The sequence below is a fragment of the Cricetulus griseus genome (assembly GCF_003668045.3).
Source record: "Cricetulus griseus strain 17A/GY chromosome 1 unlocalized genomic scaffold, alternate assembly CriGri-PICRH-1.0 chr1_1, whole genome shotgun sequence".
In the NCBI taxonomy this organism is placed as follows: domain Eukaryota; kingdom Metazoa; phylum Chordata; class Mammalia; order Rodentia; family Cricetidae; genus Cricetulus; species Cricetulus griseus.
Window position 1 is genome coordinate 47,503,523 of NW_023276807.1, and position 19,478 is coordinate 47,523,000.

At 35.3% G+C, this 19,478-nt stretch overlaps 1 protein-coding gene across 2 annotated transcripts in view; it reads left to right on the forward strand.

Moving 5' to 3' along the window:
* Positions 1-19,478, forward strand: part of Sgcz (sarcoglycan zeta) — a 289,997-nt gene that overhangs the window by 141,996 nt on the left and 128,523 nt on the right. For both annotated transcript variants that reach the window (XM_027391227.2, XM_027391228.2), the window contains exon 2: positions 6,127-6,228. In XM_027391227.2, coding sequence (XP_027247028.1) covers positions 6,127-6,228 — 102 coding nt within the window. The remainder of the gene's footprint in view (positions 1-6,126; positions 6,229-19,478) is intronic.

Genomic DNA, 19,478 nt, shown 5'->3' on the forward strand with positions numbered 1-19,478 from the left:
TTGAAATTTACACATATGATACCTCATTTAGGAGTATCACATAGTAAATTCCCCAAAGAATATCTCTTTGTAAGAAATATTCTCCCTTTAAAAGTCATACTCATAAAAATTGTTCTAAAGATTATAGGGGGCTAGAAAAATGCTCAGTGATTAAGAACACTGAATGCTCTTCCAGAGGATGTGGGTTCAATTTACACATTGACTCAAAACCATCCATGATTCCAATTTCAGAGGATCCAATACCTTATGACCACTGTGGGTACCAGGCATACACATACATTTAGGCAAACTACCCATACATAACATATAAACATAACATATAATAGTTAAATCTAAAACAAAAGGATTACTTTCTTTTAGAGTCAAATACTATGATTTTTTATAATTATAGAATCTATAATTATTTTAGTTGTTTTCTAGAAGAGTTTTAGTTTACTGAACATTTAAATATTCAGTAACTTTTTAGCTTTTGTTTTGTAAACTTAGCTTTTGAAAAGAGTGTGCAAGGTATAAGGGCATGAATAAAACTAAAAATAACTTTAAAAAGTGATAAAATATATATAGTTAATGAAAACACAAATCATAGGAGAAAACCAAATCCTACTGTTTTGCTAAAGGAACATTGCCAGAAACATTACTCCTAATAATATTGTGCTATAGCCATAGATCAGTGTCTTGTGCAGCCATCATCAAAGAAACTTCCTCTTGGAGTAGGGAACAAGTATAGAGACCTACAACTGGACCATGCACAGAGTTTGAGAGACTTCAGAACACTAAATCGTAAATAGAATATCTTGAGCAAGTCTCCCTTATCAAGGTTATGGACTCTATGAGAAAGAGAAGGCAGGTACATTATAAGAACCAGTGGGGATGGAAGACAGCAAGGAAACAAGACCTTATATCATATGAACTCACAGCAGCCTGCAGGGAGCCTGCAGAGGTCTAAGCCAGATGAGGTCCCAATGCTGAGATGGGAAGAGGATACAAGCACCATTCGTAATTCAGAAACTATCTTCAAATGGCAACTGCTTACAAAGAAAAAATTTGTTTCTCCCAGAGTCTTACTTGGTATATAATCACACTCAAGGCCAATGCCCAACAGTAGATGGCCAACACAAAACAAACTCAGTAGTGTTTTTGTAGAATTTTGGGGGATTTTTTGGTTTGTTTTTATCCCATGTTGCTTTGTTTGGCCATTTTTACCTTATTGGTCTGTGCTTGTATATTATGGTTTCCAATTTTGGTTTTGTTAGTTTGAGTATTTTGTGTTGGTTTGCTTCTCTGTGTGTGTGTTTCTTGTTTTCTGTTTTGTTTTAATGCCTGTTGGTTTTGTAAAGAGAGAGAGAAAAAATGCATAGAGGGGGCTGGAGAGATGGCTCAGTAGTTAAGAGTACTGACTGATCTTCTAGAGGTCCTGAGTTCAATTCCCAGCACCCACATGGTGGTTCATAAACATCTGTAATGAGATCTGGTGCCCTCTTCTGGCCTTCAGGGATATATGCAGGCACAATGCTACATATGATAAATAAATTTTAAAACAAAGCATGAATAGAGTTAGATTGGTGTGGGGAGGGGAGGATCAAGAAGGAAATGAGGAAATAGGAAACTATGATTGAAATGTAACATATAAAATAATTTTAATTAAATAGGTACAGATAGCTAATAATTATCTCAAAATGTTTTCAATATACTTAGCCATCTATAAATTAAAATAATATTGAAAACTCTAGGATACTCCAGTCAAAACAGCAGCCATCAAAAATCAAACAACTGACATGCATGCAATACATACACACACACACACACACACACACACACACACACACACACACATATATATATATATATATACACATTTATGTATTATATATAAAACAACAATTGAAGAAAAAGTGGTCACAAATTTTAAATAGAAGTATATATGTGATAGTCTGACAGAAGAAAGGGAAGAGGAATGTTATGCAGTTACATAATTTCAAAAAATAATAATTATATAATTGCAAAGATAGAAGGAAAAGGAAACTATTATAGAATGTTGGTAGTAATACAAATTAGTACAAATAATGTAGAAACCAATATAGAGTTTTCTCAAAATAGATCTCCCATATGGCCTAGTTCTACTATCTATGGGACTATTGCACAAGGAATCTAACTCTGCTTAACACAGTTAGCTACACAACCATTTTTGTAGTGCTGGGCATAATAGCCAAGGTATTCCTCTAGGTATCTGTTAGTAGATGGCTGTATAAAAATATGACACATATACACATAACAGAATTTTATTCTGTCCTAAAGGGTAATGAAGTCTTTTGAATAAAAATTGGGTATAGCAATCATTCATCATATTAACTCCCAAAAGCCATTTAGAGAAAGGCAAATATCATATTTTCTCTCACATGTCAATACATACATGACATGAAAGGAGACATCTGGGCAAATGAAGCATGCTAGCAGCACCAGGTGGCAGGTGGACAAAGAAAAAAAAGTAGATAAAATAGCTGTACTACTTGATTTTTTTGTGAACAAAAATATCTTTATGCAACCCTGTCTCAAAAAAAAATCCAAAAGAAAATATATTTATGAAACCTATCACTATATATAAAGAATGTATGCCAATTAAAAAGTGTGAAGAATAAACATGTATGATAGAGAAAGGAAAATTCAAAGCACAAAGATGTTTGAGTTTACATGAAGGTGACAGAACCAACATAGAAGCTTAGAGGAGAGTTAGTTTAGATGATATTATGCTCTGGCATTTGGCAATGCCTTCATTAAGAGAAAATCTGTACATTATTTCCTATCAGATTTTGAAAGGACCAATATGATCATGAAGCATAAAGCCGACAGTAGGGCAAGCAGATTATATTTACCCTTTCATAAATATCACTGGACTTATTAGAAAAATGAGTGTCAGCCAGTCATTCAGTAACCTGGATATATTATAAAAAGTTTGGACATGACAACATATAGATCATACAAAAAATGAAAATTATTTAACTTTATTATCAGGAGGTACAAAGTGAGATAAATAAAGGCATTGTGGAATAAGCTACAATCATAGCACAATACTGTAAGAATTGGCCCACATTTACACAGGTGAAGTCCATTCAGAGTAACTTAAATGGAACAATTATTTAAATGTCTGGGCTCATGATTTTATGGTAACTAGAAAAAAAGTGTAAAATTTAGTTTGAAACTTTCTACAATTAAATCCACATATATTATAAATTGTATTATGTTTAATATTGCATGTCCATCATTCTCATTTTCATCATCTTATTAAAGTTATAATGATAATTATCAAATCATTTTAAGACTAATATTAAATGGGGATTACATTAAAGATAGAATTTGTTTCCTTTTCCCTTAGAAGTTATAACTAGAACATTCCACATGTCCACAAAAATGGAGAGCATTTCAGAACATTTCTTTTTCAGAATGCATTTGAGAATATATATAGATACTAACTGTGAGATTTAGCCAAGAAAATCCCTGATTTGAAATTTTTTCCATGACACATATCATGTTAGTTATATATCACCCTGGATTGCAGAGAATTCTTCCTTTCTTCTTAACTTTGAAAACAGTATTATCACCTTCTGAAGCGTCACCATGTCTAGAAAAATTCCCCTCACCTTCAAAAACCTAAAAGACTAAGTTGCATTTTCTGATGATAAACTTTTATTTATAATGCTCAGATTTAACCTTTCATAATATGACTATTTTTAAATCTCCGTTTGCTTTTTTGAACACCTTACAGCCTGTTTTTGATGTTTGTTTTTGCCCTTTGATAAGAAAAAAAATGGAGTTTTTTTTTTTTTAATTAAGGGGAAGTAGACTGTCTCAAACATTACTTTTCAATACTTACGAATACCACATCCTTATGACTGTCTTTTTTAAATGTAAAATGTCTCTTGTCTAAGTTAAAACATCAGTATACACCAAACATACTTGTTCTGTCATCATAAAAATTTTTCATTGCTGATGGAATTGTCATATAAAGTTATTTATTTTGATTTACATATTAGGCATTTGTAGGCCAACTCTATTTCTACACTTAGTAGATTCCTTCCTAGCAAGTCCTAGTTTATTTCATCAGAAGACTGTTTCTCCTCCCCTGAAGTTTACAACTTCATTAATCTCTCTCTCTCTCTCTCTCTCTCTCTCTCTCTCTCTCTCTCTCTCTCTCTCTCTCTCTCTCTCTCTGTCTTTCTCTCAATATCGTTTTCTTCTTTCCCTTTCCAATGGTCTCTGATTCATTCTTCCTTACTCTATGTTTCATATGGGTTACATACTATTTCTAAAATCACCATGTTATACTATCTCATTGAATTCTGCAAGTAGAAGGTAGAAGTTGAGCTTACCATGTTCTCTTGATCATTCTTTTATAATGATTAAAGCTTCTCTGGGGAATGAGAAGGAGAAGGCTTAGTAGATGAAACATATGATTAAGAAGTATGAAGACACAGATGTGTGAAGTGCAAAGTGTTTGGGTGCCCAGAATCTATGTAAAACTCGGGTGTGCATAATGCATAACTGTAACCCCAGGACTCTGGAAGCAAATACAGGGGAGTCTGAGGCCAATTCTATTCTAGCCAAATTCTGTGACCTCCAGGTTCATCAAGAAGAGAAACCTTCCCTCAATAAATAAAACGTGTTATAGAGAAAGACAAATGTCAGTCTCAGCCTCCACACTCATATGGACACATGTACACAATGCCTTCATACATACCACACACACATACACACACACACACACACACACACACACACACACACACACACACACACACACACACACACACACACAAACACACACAGGCAAAAAACAAAAACAAAAACAAAACAAAAAACTTTCCTGGATGTACAAAAACCTTTCCACACCTGCAGAACAACTTGTTATCCAACATTTTCTCTATGCATGGAACATGCTATCCTATCATGATAGATTCAAATATGCCTTAATCAGCTTTCTCTTTCCACCTTATTTTCCGCAGATGTGCTGCTTGATGAATTGCAAAGTGCTGCAAAGCTACTCCTGACATTAGCCTGCAATTTTACTCTTCCCGTTTATAACAACCTTTACTCCCAATTGTGAAGCCTGGAATAAGTGATAAATAGTACTCTTTTTCATGTCATCAGATGGAATTAGTCAGCAAGCCTGTAAATTTTTCTTTCATCACACATTTAATACTTATCAGAAGTCGTGTGTTATTAACAACTTTTAGCCCTGTACAAGATTCTGCCAGATATGCTGTCTTGCAACAGCACAAATCACCTCTAGTCAGTGAGCTGTTTAAATGTCTCTTACATTTCTGCTTTTGTAACTTCATGTAGGAACAGCATCTTTAGAACAGCAACTATGATGTCCCTTGCTTCGACCTTGACAACATAAATCTCCACATATTTTCTCTACAAATATCTCCAAGTAGAAATTCCATACATGACGGAAGCAAAGGCTAGCTCTCTTTCAAATGTCACTAAAATGGACGTTGTCCCTCCTTCCACAGTCATTTCCTCTTTAAATTCATTCTCAAAATTTTTATATAGGCATTTTCTTACTATACATGGGTTCTACTCTTTAAAATTCCCAATACAACCCTGGTTTAATTCTGTCTCATCAAAATTATTTTTAACTGTATTTATCTCCCCAGAGACAATTGTTTGCTAGACAGGACATGTGTTTCCTCATGGTTTTTCTTCAGATGCACCAGGTTTTCAATCATTGATTAGTTGTTACAATTATTATACCATTGAACTGTTGGAAAATGTAGATAAGCCTTATACTCTTAATATTATTACACATCTGCAAACTTTAAATAATAGTCCAGTAACAAGTACCATGTCTAATAAAGAGTTAAATGTCTGAAGGAAGTACTTATTCATCAATAAATCATAACAGGGGACCCACCAGGTCCTTTATCATCCTCTTCCCTTCTCATGAAAACAGTTCCCTTTATTGCATGCAAAATGCTGTGATCTTTACTTAAGTAGATCCAATCTCATTTTTTCTTAAATCATCATTGATTTGAGCACACTGTTTTCTAAATTTAGCCCTAAGAAAACTGTGGCCAGATACGTATTCTCTAATTAACCTAAAAGTGAACTATATTTCATTGCTTGTAGGATGGTATGGGGAATCTGAGAGTCACCAAGAAGGGAATCCGACTTGAAGGTATATCTGAGTTTCTACTACCATTGTATGTGAAAGAAATTCATTCCCGAAAGGTATGTGATACGGCTTTGGATTACTCTAAGATAATTTAGAGTTAATGTTTTCCCTCCACATAGGAGCATCCCGTCTCCTTATCCCCTTCCTTTGCATTTAATTTCTATAAACTAAAGACTTATTTGAAGAAACTAAAATAATCAATTTAAGAACAATAGAAATAGTTAGCTTTGAATTGGCAAAGCATTTGAACTGAGGCTCTCTGCTGCTTTTAGCCTTTGAATTGTGTTCTTCTTCTGTCGCTTGAAATTAAATGCGCGGGCAGCATTTGCAGAAGAGGCTTTCATAAGTTTTAAAGGATTTTCTCAGGAAGCACATGTGGATCATTTTGATTGAGTATATCATACATTTTCCCCTTAAATGCAAATGCATTTCCAAGACACAACAAAAAGTTAGAAAAAAACAAATTAAATTCTTATTTTAACTAATGCCAGAGCATTTATACTTTGGACATATGAGCGTATGCTATGCTACGCATATAGCAGCATGCTAAAAGAAAAATGAATTAGCTTGATGATCATTCATTTTTACTGAAGTGTTACTTAGAAGGTATCAGCTGGCCTACGGCATCAGTGTTATCTCCAATCTATCTAGAAGTTTTCACTTTCCATAAAAGTGAATTTATTAAGACAGAACAAAAAGGTTATTATTTAAAAGTTAGGGAAACAGATTTGTGTCGTAGCCCCATGTTCGTACTTGAGAGGAGGAGTGTGGTTTAAGAAATGGCAGGTTGGTATGTGAAATGAGAAAAGATGGTTTTAAAATTTAAAAAAAAAATGTTAAAAAAATGAGAACTGAAAACAAAAGATACTAAAGAAAAGACAGAGACATGGGATGGAGTGGAGGGCATCCAGGGAGTACTGAACAGCCCATGATTTTTGTTAAGCCTTTTTATACCCCCATCAGAAGAGGGAGAGAAGGCAAAAGACTTCCTTACCAAGATATAAAGAACAACCAAGCATAATTACCTTCTCAATAGTCAAAACGTCAAGCAACTGTGTCCTGAGTTAAGTATTCTATTGTTCAGGCAGGACATGCAGGGACCACATCCCATACCAAATACCTTGTTGCATTCACATTTTAGGCCAAACATCTTTCAGTCTGACTTTGAAGGAGCAATGGCAGCTTAAAACTCCTTGACTTTAAGTCAAAATGAAATGTAGTCAGTTCTGTGAATCCCAACAGATTTGTCTCATAGAAAAGTTATTTTTAGATTAAAATAATGTTTCAGTGTTACTAAGATAATACATTAAATTTCTATGGTAAAATTTGGGTAATTTCCATTAAGTCCCTTTTCTACTAATATGAATGTACAATGAAAAGGATTTATTTTTAACATTTTGGGACAGTTGTATCAACAGTTTTTATAATACATGAACTATATTGAATAGACTTTACTGATACTTTCAGTAGCACAGATCTAGTTTAACATTACTTCACAGATATCAGTCAGATATAAAATAATAGGCACCTGTGTTCATACCAGACCTTGAATGCTTAAACTCTAAATATGACTATTTATATTTGAGATTAATTTTATTTATTAAAACTGGACCAAAATGCTTATATACATAGGTATAGTCCACTATTTGCACATATCTATCACAAATACTTCCAGAACTGGCCACTATTAAATAGTTTAGTGAAATTAAAATTTGCATTATAGAAATCAGAAAAAATACTTAACCTAGATAAAAGGTAAGAGTGGTCACACACACACACACACACACACACACACACACACACACACACACACACACACACTTTAATTTAAATGCATCTTTAGTAAGTCCAGAGGCAGCAATGGTGACTTACCTCTAAAGTTCCCCAGGCTGATTCATGTTGTCTCTCTAGGAACAGAACTTAAGATGAGACGACCTATGCCCTTGAGACAGCTAAAAGTTTATCTTCTGAGGTGGGCACTTTGGAGAATATAACAAAAGTTGTTTTCTAAAAACCTGGATGAGAATTGACCTCTTTCTCTGGATAAGAGAGAATACCAACTTTGTAGCCTAAATGTCTGAAATAGTGGCAGCTGTACGTTCTGCCTAGAATAACTGATCTCAGCTTCACAAACACTGGCAAAGTCAGCTGTAGCGATGAAGAGCTGCCATCCTTGTTCACATCTCCATTCTGTGCTACCCACCATCTCTGCACCTACACTTTTTACTGGCTGGTAATTAAGAAGCAATGTGCAGCATGGGAGGTTGTGACCTCAGTGTCCAGAAGGGACATCTGTACTGACAACAGATTACAAAGGAGACTCCTTGGAAGATTTCTCTATACATACACTACAAAAAATTAAAGGGTAATATCTATTTTATAGTCAAACCTCACATTACAATTCACTTGCCCTTGAGTGCATATGGTTGTTTATTCTGGCTGTAAAGCTTATTTATTCCACTCTTTGATGAAGCCAGGCACACAATTTTCCTCAGCTCTAATTTTCAAGTTAATGAAGGTAGGAATGCATTCAAATGATTCTCTCTTAGATTCAGAAGATACACACAAGTCACTAGTAATACTAGATATGGAATTTTAATTAATTTTTGAGATATATGCTTGTAGGTATCTTCCCATATGTTTTCTTAATTTTTGTTGCAATTATTTGTAATTTGGTGTGTGTGTGTGTGTGTGTGTGTGTGTGTGTGTGTGTGTACGTGCACGCTTGCCCATGCATCACTGAATTCTTTACATATTTTGGGAGTCGGTTTTCTCATTCAACCATGTGGGGCCAAGCATCTAAAACTCAAGAAAAAGACAGTACAAGAGAAAGTACCTTTCCTTCTAAATCTGCTTGCCAGACTGATCTACTCATACATTTTCATGTATTCAGATTTATAAAAAATTGCCAAATTCCTATAGTATCCAGGTAAGAAAATCTATTAAAATATGAAACCACCTTAAAAGATTCATAATACCCTGGAAAATGTAATATCATATTACTTTGACTTTTGATGTTTCCCCTCTTCATTTCAGCTGGATGCCTCTTTGTATCTAGCCAACAGATAGTATTTAAAATCCCTTTCTTGTAACAGGACATAGTGGCTCAAGCCTGTTATCCCGGCACTTAGCAAGCTGATAAAAGATTATTGCATGGGTTTGAGGCCAAGCAGGGTTTCAAGATGAGTCCCGGGATAGTATGGGTTTTATGATTATTTTTGAATTTAATCCTACACATGAAAACAATTTCCTCTGGACAGAAAGTACAGTTATCTATAAACACACATTGAATTACCCAATCTGATAACACATGGGCTTGATTTAATTTCCCAGGAAAACTTTCTCATCCTTACCACTCTCCAGCTGCTATCACACACACACACACACACACACACACACACACACACACACACACCATTTACAGATATCTTTAAATATCTTCCATTATCTAAAATACTTTCTGTCTTACTCATTTTTCACCGAACCTTTCTATTAGTCCACAATAAGTGTTTTAAAATACATATAGTGAATATTCTACCTTGAACATACTAAGGATTCAAATGCCTTTTGCAAATTTTTAAATTGAAAAATATCAACCAATGTATTCCCAGCTAAATCACTTGCTGGTGGTTTGTGAAATTAGCTGCCCACTTTTTTTTTTTTTGTCAGATAGAAAAAACACAAAAGCTGTGTAATTTGTGTTACTTAAGGAAAATGATACCTGATAATATTCCACACATATTTTCAAGGCACATGGTCTCATATTAGAACAAAATACTTAAATATCAGAAAATTAAGACAAAAACATTTTAATGTAGTTGATATGCAGAATACTAATGAGGTTAAATAATTTGTATTTTTGCTGAATCTAACCAGTAAAATTTGTATCGTGTAGATTTATTGAGCGCTTAACCATCTTAGATTATTCTGAATCATAACTTTATATTGTTTATTTCCTACTCAATGATCTGTACTTAAATGGCTTCTTCATCTTACAGAAATGGTTTATGGCAGGCTAGTATTTATTCCCAAGCAGCCACCCTCAGATAATTCTAACTCCTGTATATGGACAAGAAGGCAATGAAGTCTTGATCTTTAGGCTTCTTAGTGAACAAAGTATGAAGAGCTCTGCTCTTCCAATGTTCAAGCATGTGTGTCAAATGCTGTGTTTCCATCTCAGGGTCTGGTTACCATTGTTTTTGTGTTTTGGTATTGGGGGCTTTCTAGAATTCATACATGAAAATATGGGAAAGGCTAGCAGAGCAAATGACCTTTTTTTAGATTTTTTTTTTTATTAATTCAAGTTAGGGAACAGGCTTGTTTCACATGTAAGTCCCTTCTCCTTCTTGCTCCCCTCACCCCCATCCCTCCTCCCCCACTCCCAATCTACCCCAAACCCCATTCACCCACCACTCCCCAGGCAGGGTAAAGCCCTCAACAGGGGCTCTGCAAAGTCCACCAAATCTTCCTGTGCTGGGCCTGGGCCCTTCCCCATGTGTCCAGGGCCAGAGTGTATCCCTTCATGTGAGATGGGCTCTCAAAGTTCCTTCTTACACTAGGGAAAAATGCTAATCCACTTTCAGAGGCTCCCTGGTGTGCAGAGGCCTTCTTATTGGCATCCATGTTCAGGGGGCTGGATCAGTCTTGTACTGGCCTCCCAGACAGCATCTGGGGTCGATGTGCTCTCCCTTGTTCAGGCCAACTGTTTCTGTGGGGTTCTCCAACCTGGTACAGACCCCTTCGATCTTCATTCCTCTCTCTCTTCAACTAAATTCCAGATTTCAGCTCAGTGTATTTCTGTGGATATCTATCTCTGCTTCCATCAGCCACTGGATGAGGGCTCTAGGATGGCATAAAAAAGTAGTCATCAATCTCATTTTAGGGGAAGGGCTCTTAGGTTATCCTCTCCTCCATTGCCTGGATTGTCAGATTGTGTCATCCTTGTAGGTCTCTGGAGATCTCCCTAGTTCCAGATCTCTTCTGGGACCTATAGTGGCTCCCTCTAATATAGTATTTCTCATCCTGCTCTCTCTCTCCTCTATTCTTCCCCCTACTCAATATCTCTGCTCCTCCATTTCCTCTCCTCTACTACTCTTCTTGTGCTCTTATTGTGGCAGCACCCTTTCCCCTACCCTCATGCTCCCAATTAGCTCAGGAGTTCATGCCACTTGCCATTCCTGTGGTCTATTTATCCCTTAGAGTCCTTCATGTTTCCTAGTTTCTTTGGTGAAGAGGATTATAGGCTGGTAAACCTTTGCTCTATGTCTAAAATTCATATATGAGTGAGTACATACCATGTTTGTCTTTTTGTGACTGGGTTACCTCACTCAGGATGGTTTCTTCTAGTTCCATCCATTTGCCTGCGAATTTCAAGATTCCATTGCTTTTTTCTGCTGAGTAGTACTCCATTGTATAAATGTACCACATTTTCTCTATCCATTCTTCAGTTGAGGGGCATCTAGGTTGCTTCCAGGTTCTGGCTATTACAAACAATGCTGCTATGAACGGAAAGATCTCCCATGCTCTTGGATAGGTAGAATTAACATAGTAAAAATGGCAATCCTACCAAAAGCAATCTACAGATTCAATGCAATCTTCATCAAAATCCCAACACAGTTTTTCACAGACATTGAAAGAACAATACTCAACTTTATATGGAAAAATAAAAACCCAGGATAGCCAAAACAACTCTTTACAATAAAGGATCTTCTGGAGGCATCACCATCCCTGACTTCAAGCTCTACTATAGAGCCATAGTTCTGAAAACAGCTTGGAATTGGCACAAGAATAGACAGATAGACCAATGGAATCGAATTGAAGGCCCAGATATTAGCCCACGCACCTACGAACACCTATTTTTGACAAAGGTGCTAAATCTATACAATGGAAAAAAGATATGATCTTCAACAAATGGTGCTGGCACAATTGGATTCGGACATGCATAAGATTCCAGATAGATCCATACCTGTCACCATGCATGAAACTTAAGTGCAAATGGATCAAAGATCTCTCCATAAATCCAGCCACACTGAATCTTCTAGAAGAGAAAGTGGGAATTACCCTTGAACAAACTGGCACAGGAGACCAATTCCTGAACATCACGCCAGTAGCACAGACACTGAGGTCTGCAATCAATAAATGGGACCTCCTGAAACTGAGAAGATTTGTAAGGCAAAAGACACAGTCAGTAAGACAAAACGACAGTCCACAGAATGGGAAAAGATCTTCACCGACCCCACATCTAACAGAGGGCTGTTTTCCAAAATATATAAGGAGCTCAAGAAGCTAGCCACCAAAACACCAAACAATGAAATTAAAAAGTGGGGTGCAGAACTAAACAGAGAATTTTCAACAGAGGAATCTGAAATGGCTGAAAGACACTTAAGAAAGTGCTCAAAATCCTTGGCCATCAGAGAACTGCAACTCAAAACAACTCTGAGATACCAACCACCTTACACCTGTCAGAATGGCTAAAATCAAAAATACCAATGACAGCCTATGCTGGAGAGGATGTGGAGAAGAAGAAACACTCCTCCATTGCTGGTGGGAGTGCAAACTTGTAAGACCACTCTGGAAATCAGTATGGCGGTTGCTCAGAAAAATGGGAATCAATCTACCTCAAGATCCAGCTATTCCTCTCTTGGGTATATACCCAAATAGTGCATGTTCATACGAGCAAGTGACTTTTAAGCCTATGTAGTAGCATGGTAAGTTCCTTCTCTGTCTCTTTCATATAACACAGCAAATCTCCCCTGTGAAAATTCCTTTCCATATATACATATATGCATTTATATTTATATTTATATAAGTAAATACCATAGGAATTCCATAAATAATTCATTATCATCATCATTATCATTATTTGCAACTAACTGGATGTTTAATCTGGCAAACATCTGTGATTTTTGTAGTACTACCTGTTTAATTCAAATTTCAAATAATATGTATCATTCCAATATCTTTACAATGGAAAACAACAGAATTAACAGCACTCTAATATTTAATCAGGCTCACCTTAGTTAAATAATATTTCTGCAAAAATAAAATTATAAAGAAAACATAATGTTAAGTGAAACATGCACATGCTAATTGAAATTAATAAGGCATTTAACAGAAAATACAGTCAATTGAAAATATGCTATCTCAAATATATCTTTAGTGTAATAGCATTTTCAACCTGTCTGTATGGTTAAGAATTAATGACTATGAATATGATTAAGAAGCTAGGTGCATTAGCCTCATGATTAATGTCACACAGGTTTTGTTACTTCCTTGCAGTATAATTTGAAATGCTTACCTCCTCTCAAACCTGTTCTCCTCCTTCCCTGCTTTTACTTCCTTTGTAACAATATCATTTTAATTTGTCATAGTCAATAATATTTATATTCTGCTTTGATTCTTTATTACATGAACACTCTAGTCTTGATTCTGCCTATAGATGGTAGTATAGCCATGACTAGCATTTTCCTTACTGTGTACAGTCCAGTAGGTATTTAGCATTCTGATGACAACTTGCTTTAAGTCACTTGCTTGTCAGTTAATTATTGAAAAATCTAGTCTACATGAACGATGCTTTTGGTGTTTTCTGGGATTACTAGTGGTGAAACTTCCTTTTTCTTCATATTTGTAAATATTGGTCTATAAAGACTGGCTCCACTGTTAGAGGAACCATAAACTGACTTGGGCTCCTAGCTGGTACCCACATTCAGAGAGTTTGGTTTGATCCAATGCTGTTTCCCCAGCTTTACGACTAGGGCAAAGCTATTCTACTCCATTCTATCAGTAGGTCAGGTCTACTGTTTCTGCTGGTTTCTCCATCCCCTTCTTGGTGTGATTTTTCTAAGAAGTATCTTTATAATGCTATTAATGATTAGTACAGTTTGTTACTATTTTTTTCCATTTTCTTTTCTCAGAACTTAGATTCTTGTTTTATTATTTCTCTATTCAGGAATTGATTTCTGTACTTCCATTTTCCCTCTTCATTAGCTTCTTAACATAAAAACATTTTCACTGTTTATAAAACTTTCTCCACTAATATGATTGTAAGTTTTGCATTTCTGCATATATGTCAATATTCAACAATTACTGGTTGACCTGGAATTCTGTAGATGTGGTCACTATGTAGAATAGGCTGGCCTCATACTCATTGAGATCCACCAGCCCCTACTTTCCTAGTACTGTGATTAAAGTAATGTTATGTAATGGCTGATATTTAACTTTTTAATATTTTCACTTCATATTTATCTCAGTTCAAAATATCTTTTTGACTCTTCTCTGGTAGTCTAAACAATAATTTATTTGACCTTACATCTGCCAATATGATCCTGTGATAGATTTGTCTCATTTCACATGTTTTAATTCATTGGTTCTATGTCACTTTTATTTATAATTATAGTGAGTTAATTGATTTCCTGTTACACTGTTAGGCATACTTTGTTTTTTCTAGTAGTCAGAAGTATGCAATAAATGCACCCCCATGTAACCTGAGTTAATATTATATTAACTCAAATGTGATGTAAGAACTTTATTTGTTGTCAAATGGTATATACCAATTCGTAATTCTACCCACAAATACCATTATCAATTGAACTTACTCAGCTTAACATATAGTACAATTAAAAATGTGGAGGTATGTTAAATATTTCCCCAACATTTACTGTCCAACATGCATTTATCTTTCATATATTTACAGATTATCTTGTGTTATCTATATCTGCAAAAGAAAAATAATTTTGTTCACCATTTACTACATTAAAATCCAGGTACTTAGTGTTTTTCCCTTGGTTATGTCAGAAATTCCTGTTAAATTTTCTTAAAACTTTTAGGACTGTTATCCGTACATGGGTAACAATGATTTTAAAAATTCAGTATTTTATTATATTTCTTCAAATATATTGAGTGTTTCTCTCTCTTTCTCTCTCTCTCTCTCTCTCTCTCTCTCTCTCTCTCTCTCTCTCTCTCTCTCTCTCTTTCTCTCTCTGACAGGCAATTGACTTCCTGCCAGGTTACACTGATCTTGCTGAATTCTAGGTTAAGGTTTCATTGGGGTAAAATTCCAAGGTTAGTGTAGCCCTCCAGAAATACTTGCCATTTAGTGGACTCAGCTCATAATCTCTCTCTGAATTTCTGATTTGAATGTGAACTCACAGTTATATGTGACTTCAGCTCACAGTTCCTCAGTCGCCCTTTCTTGACAGCCATTCCACACTAGTTTCCATGCAAAGTTCCTTTGCACTTGCATTTAGACTCTATCTGAGACTGTTGCAAAAACTTGGATTTCTCTCTGTGAAGATTCCTCAATTCCAGAACATTGTTCCCAAATTCTAGTCAAATCCACAGTTTGGATTCCCTTCCATTTGATTATCTAGAGCTGCTTGTTGTCAGAGCATAACTACTACAATTTGAAAAGTGTGCCTGGCAGAAAGTCTTCACAAACACCAAGTCCACCTGATTACATTCCATATCAATCTTTTGCAAATCTGTGCTTTCTGCTCCCAGTAACTAAAAAAGCTTATTTCATATATTAATCCTGGTTATACTTTTTTTATGCCAGGAGGTTAAATTCCAAATTATCTACTCAATGATAATAAGAAACAACTTGTACTATTACCTATCACTTTAAAAAATTCAATATTATCAATTAAAGTTGGCAATATGCTAGATTGTGTCCAAAGTATTTTATTATACACAAAATGATTGTATTTTATCAGCAATGCTACACACTAGCTGTTGTTGTTATTCTCACACACAAGTCAGAAAATGTGAGATTTAAAAATGACAAACAACTTACTCTGGGTCATACATCTGGTAGAATGCCCACTTCTAACTCAGGCCCAGTCATTCTGGCTAAGCAGCAATCCACCCGTGCTCACAAAATGTCTCTTCTTTGTAGAACAGTCCAGAGAACTGCAGGGTCAGAATCAAACAGGATGTTTCTATCAGATACCGATTTCTTTATATTCCAATAAAGCAATTGAGAGATTATGTGAAAAGGGAAGTAATATGGACAGGCTCTTAGTTGTAAATTATGCCCGGCTGACACTCACATACCATTACTTTTACATATGGCAACTACAACACTATTCCCAATAGATATAGTGGAACCATATGACATAAGTACCTCTTGAAATTCATTAATCTTCTGATAGTCATCAATATTATAGGTCCTAATTCAGTTACTGTGTACTCCACTGCGTTCCTGGACTATACTTTCATAACTGATTGAAATCTAACCTGACTGAATTTTAAAAAATGGTATAGAAAATAAAGATGCACAGCTTTTGAGTGAATGGACATTTTCTCTTGTAAATATCCAAGAAAGGAATTACTGTATAAGTAAGTGGAATTTTAAAAAAAAAACAATAATCTAAATCCTGATACCTAAAACATCTAATACCATTAATCTTTATTCATTTAACACAGTCAAACATAATTCTAGATGCTGAACATTATTGTCAGCTCTTCACATTCTAGGTATTTATTATTATTATTATTATTATTATTATTATTATTATTATTATTATTTCAAAGGGCATTAAGTTAGAAGTTTTTTTGTACCTTAACTGGACTTACTTCAGATGTTTAATAGTGAAATAGTGATTTTACACAATTATGAACAATCTGTATATATTCTAGGATGATGGACATTTATATGTGATCATTTAGAGCACTCACTAAATACCATTTTTGTTTTCTTGCTGATTTTTTATATTATCATATGTACTTGGCAAACAAAACTTGCCATAAGAAAATGGCTTAATTGCAGAACCAAGGAGTCAGAGGCAGGTTCAAGATCAGCCTGGTCTACAGAGTGAGTTCCAGGACAGCTAGGACTGTTAAACAGAGAAACCAGGTCTCTAAAAACAAATAAACAAACACACACACACACACACCAAAAGAAGCAAAAGAAAGAGAGAAAACAAAAGAAACACATAGAATTGGGAGCACTGAATATCTAGAAAATAAATATCCCAATTACAAGGGGAATTTAAGGGTTAGAGTTCTCAAACAATGAAACATAAAAAGGCTGCAAAATATTTACTTTTTTCATATCATTAGCCTTCAAAAAAATGAAAATTCAAATTACTTTGAGATTTCTTCTCACCCAAAGCAGAATTACCAAGATCAATAAAGCAAATGATAACATTTGCTGGTATGGATGCAGGAGATTAAGAATACTTACTCATTGTTCTGGGAATACCAAACTAGTAAAGCAACTTTGGAAATAAATGTAGAGTTTCCTCAAAATATCTGAAAAGAAATCTACCACAATATCCAACTATACCACTCTGTGACATATAACTACACCATCATACACTGATATTTGCTCATCCATGTTCATTGTTGCTCTACTCATAACAGCCAGATTGGAAATAGCATATATGCCCGTCAGCTGATGCAAAAATTAGGGAAATGAGATACATGGAATATTATTTGGCTGTTAAGAAAAATGAAATTTGCAAGTAAATAGATGAATCTAAAAACAATCATCCTGACTAGGTCAACCCAGATTCAAGATGCCCAGAATATTGCCTATATTCTCTTCCACATGGATATTATTGAGAGAGAGAGAGAGAGAGAGAGAGAGAGAGAGAGAGAGAGAGAGAGTTTTATTCATAATGTACTCACAGGTTATGTAGGGAACCAGAGTCTGGTGTAGGGAATCTTTTAAAAAGGGAGAAATGGAATAGTTTCATATAGAGACAAAGGGGAAACTAGAACAGAAGAATTAAATGAGGAGAGAAATTGGAGAAGAATCTAGAGAGAATGTGGGGAGGGATAATTAGCACAAATGACCTTTTGGAAATCCGTATTGAAACCAGCTACTCCAGAAATTTCCTAAAATATATACATTTATAAAAGTAATTTAAATGAAGTTACCAAATAATGGGATAGAGAGTGTCTCAACAAGGTATCACATGCAACCAAATGAAAATCACACTATCAAGAGTGGATTACATTTTTTTGAGTCATGGCCAAAGAGGTCCCAAGGACATCTGGTGAACATTAATGAAGCTATTGCCAATGCTATTGGTTTGTCTCCATAACCTGTTAGATCTTATTGCTGAACACATGTGATCCTTACGTCACTGGATATGCAGAAAAGGAGCTGGTGCTCAATTAGAAGTTTCATACCTAATGAGCAATTGTCTTAATTGTATAGAATGAAAGCAGAAAGTAATCATTGATATCATTCAGTAATAAACCTTGTGAGCTGCAAGATACACTGGTAAAATAGTGGAACAAACACCGTGGGAGTAATGAACTACATTTTTAACTGTTAATTAAGGCATGCTCCATAGGACACACACACACACACACACACACACACACACACACACACACACACACAGGGAAAAAAAGTAAAGTTATGTTGCAGAGAAGACAAGGGAACCACAAAATTGTGTGATGCGACAATGCGTGTGGCATTCTTTTAAGAAAATTATCTAACGGTCCCAAATAAATACAGTAGCTAGACTGTAATGATAATTTTTTTGCGCTAAGCCACCCAAGCCCTGCTGCCACATGGGCACCTGAAATAACACACAGAGTCTTATATTAGGTACAATGCTGCTGGCCAATGATTAAGATTTCATATTTGCTATCTCTGTCTTATATATCACCCATAACTATTAATATATATATCTTATAAACTTATTGAGGTCACATCTTATCTTCCTGGGATCACATGGAGGCTGCTGCTCTTATTATATTTTCCAAAAATCCTCCTCAACTCCTAGTCCCGCAGAGCTTGCTCCCCAATTGGCCAATAGTACCTTATTTATCAACCAATAAGACAAACATACATGCAGAAGGACCTCCCCCATCATCTCCTCTTTTCTGTCTAAATAAAAAGAAGGGTGTTAACAATAACATAGTAAAATATATAACAAAACAATTATCAAGTTAGAATTATAGTTGTGATATTTAGTCCATTAACATTTAGCCAGATTTAAAGAAAATATTCTATCATCTTTCCTATCTTTGTGAGTCTAAGGTCTTATATGTAACTTATCATGTATAATAACTAAAGAAAACTATAACAATAACTGTCTATCTTCAACTCCATCAAAGACCACAGAAGGATAATATATAAACTCTAGAACTGACAGAGACATCTTCCTATCTGGACTGTCACCCAAAGTTCCTCTGTAATGTTGGGGCATCCATCTTCAGCCTATAGGCCACAATGTGTCTGGCAGACTTGGGCATGGTCAGAGTGATGTGGCAAGACTTTAACTATAAGGGTCACAAGCATGTGGCTCTCTCTGTTCCCTGACCTACCTGTTTGTATAGGACTGACTCC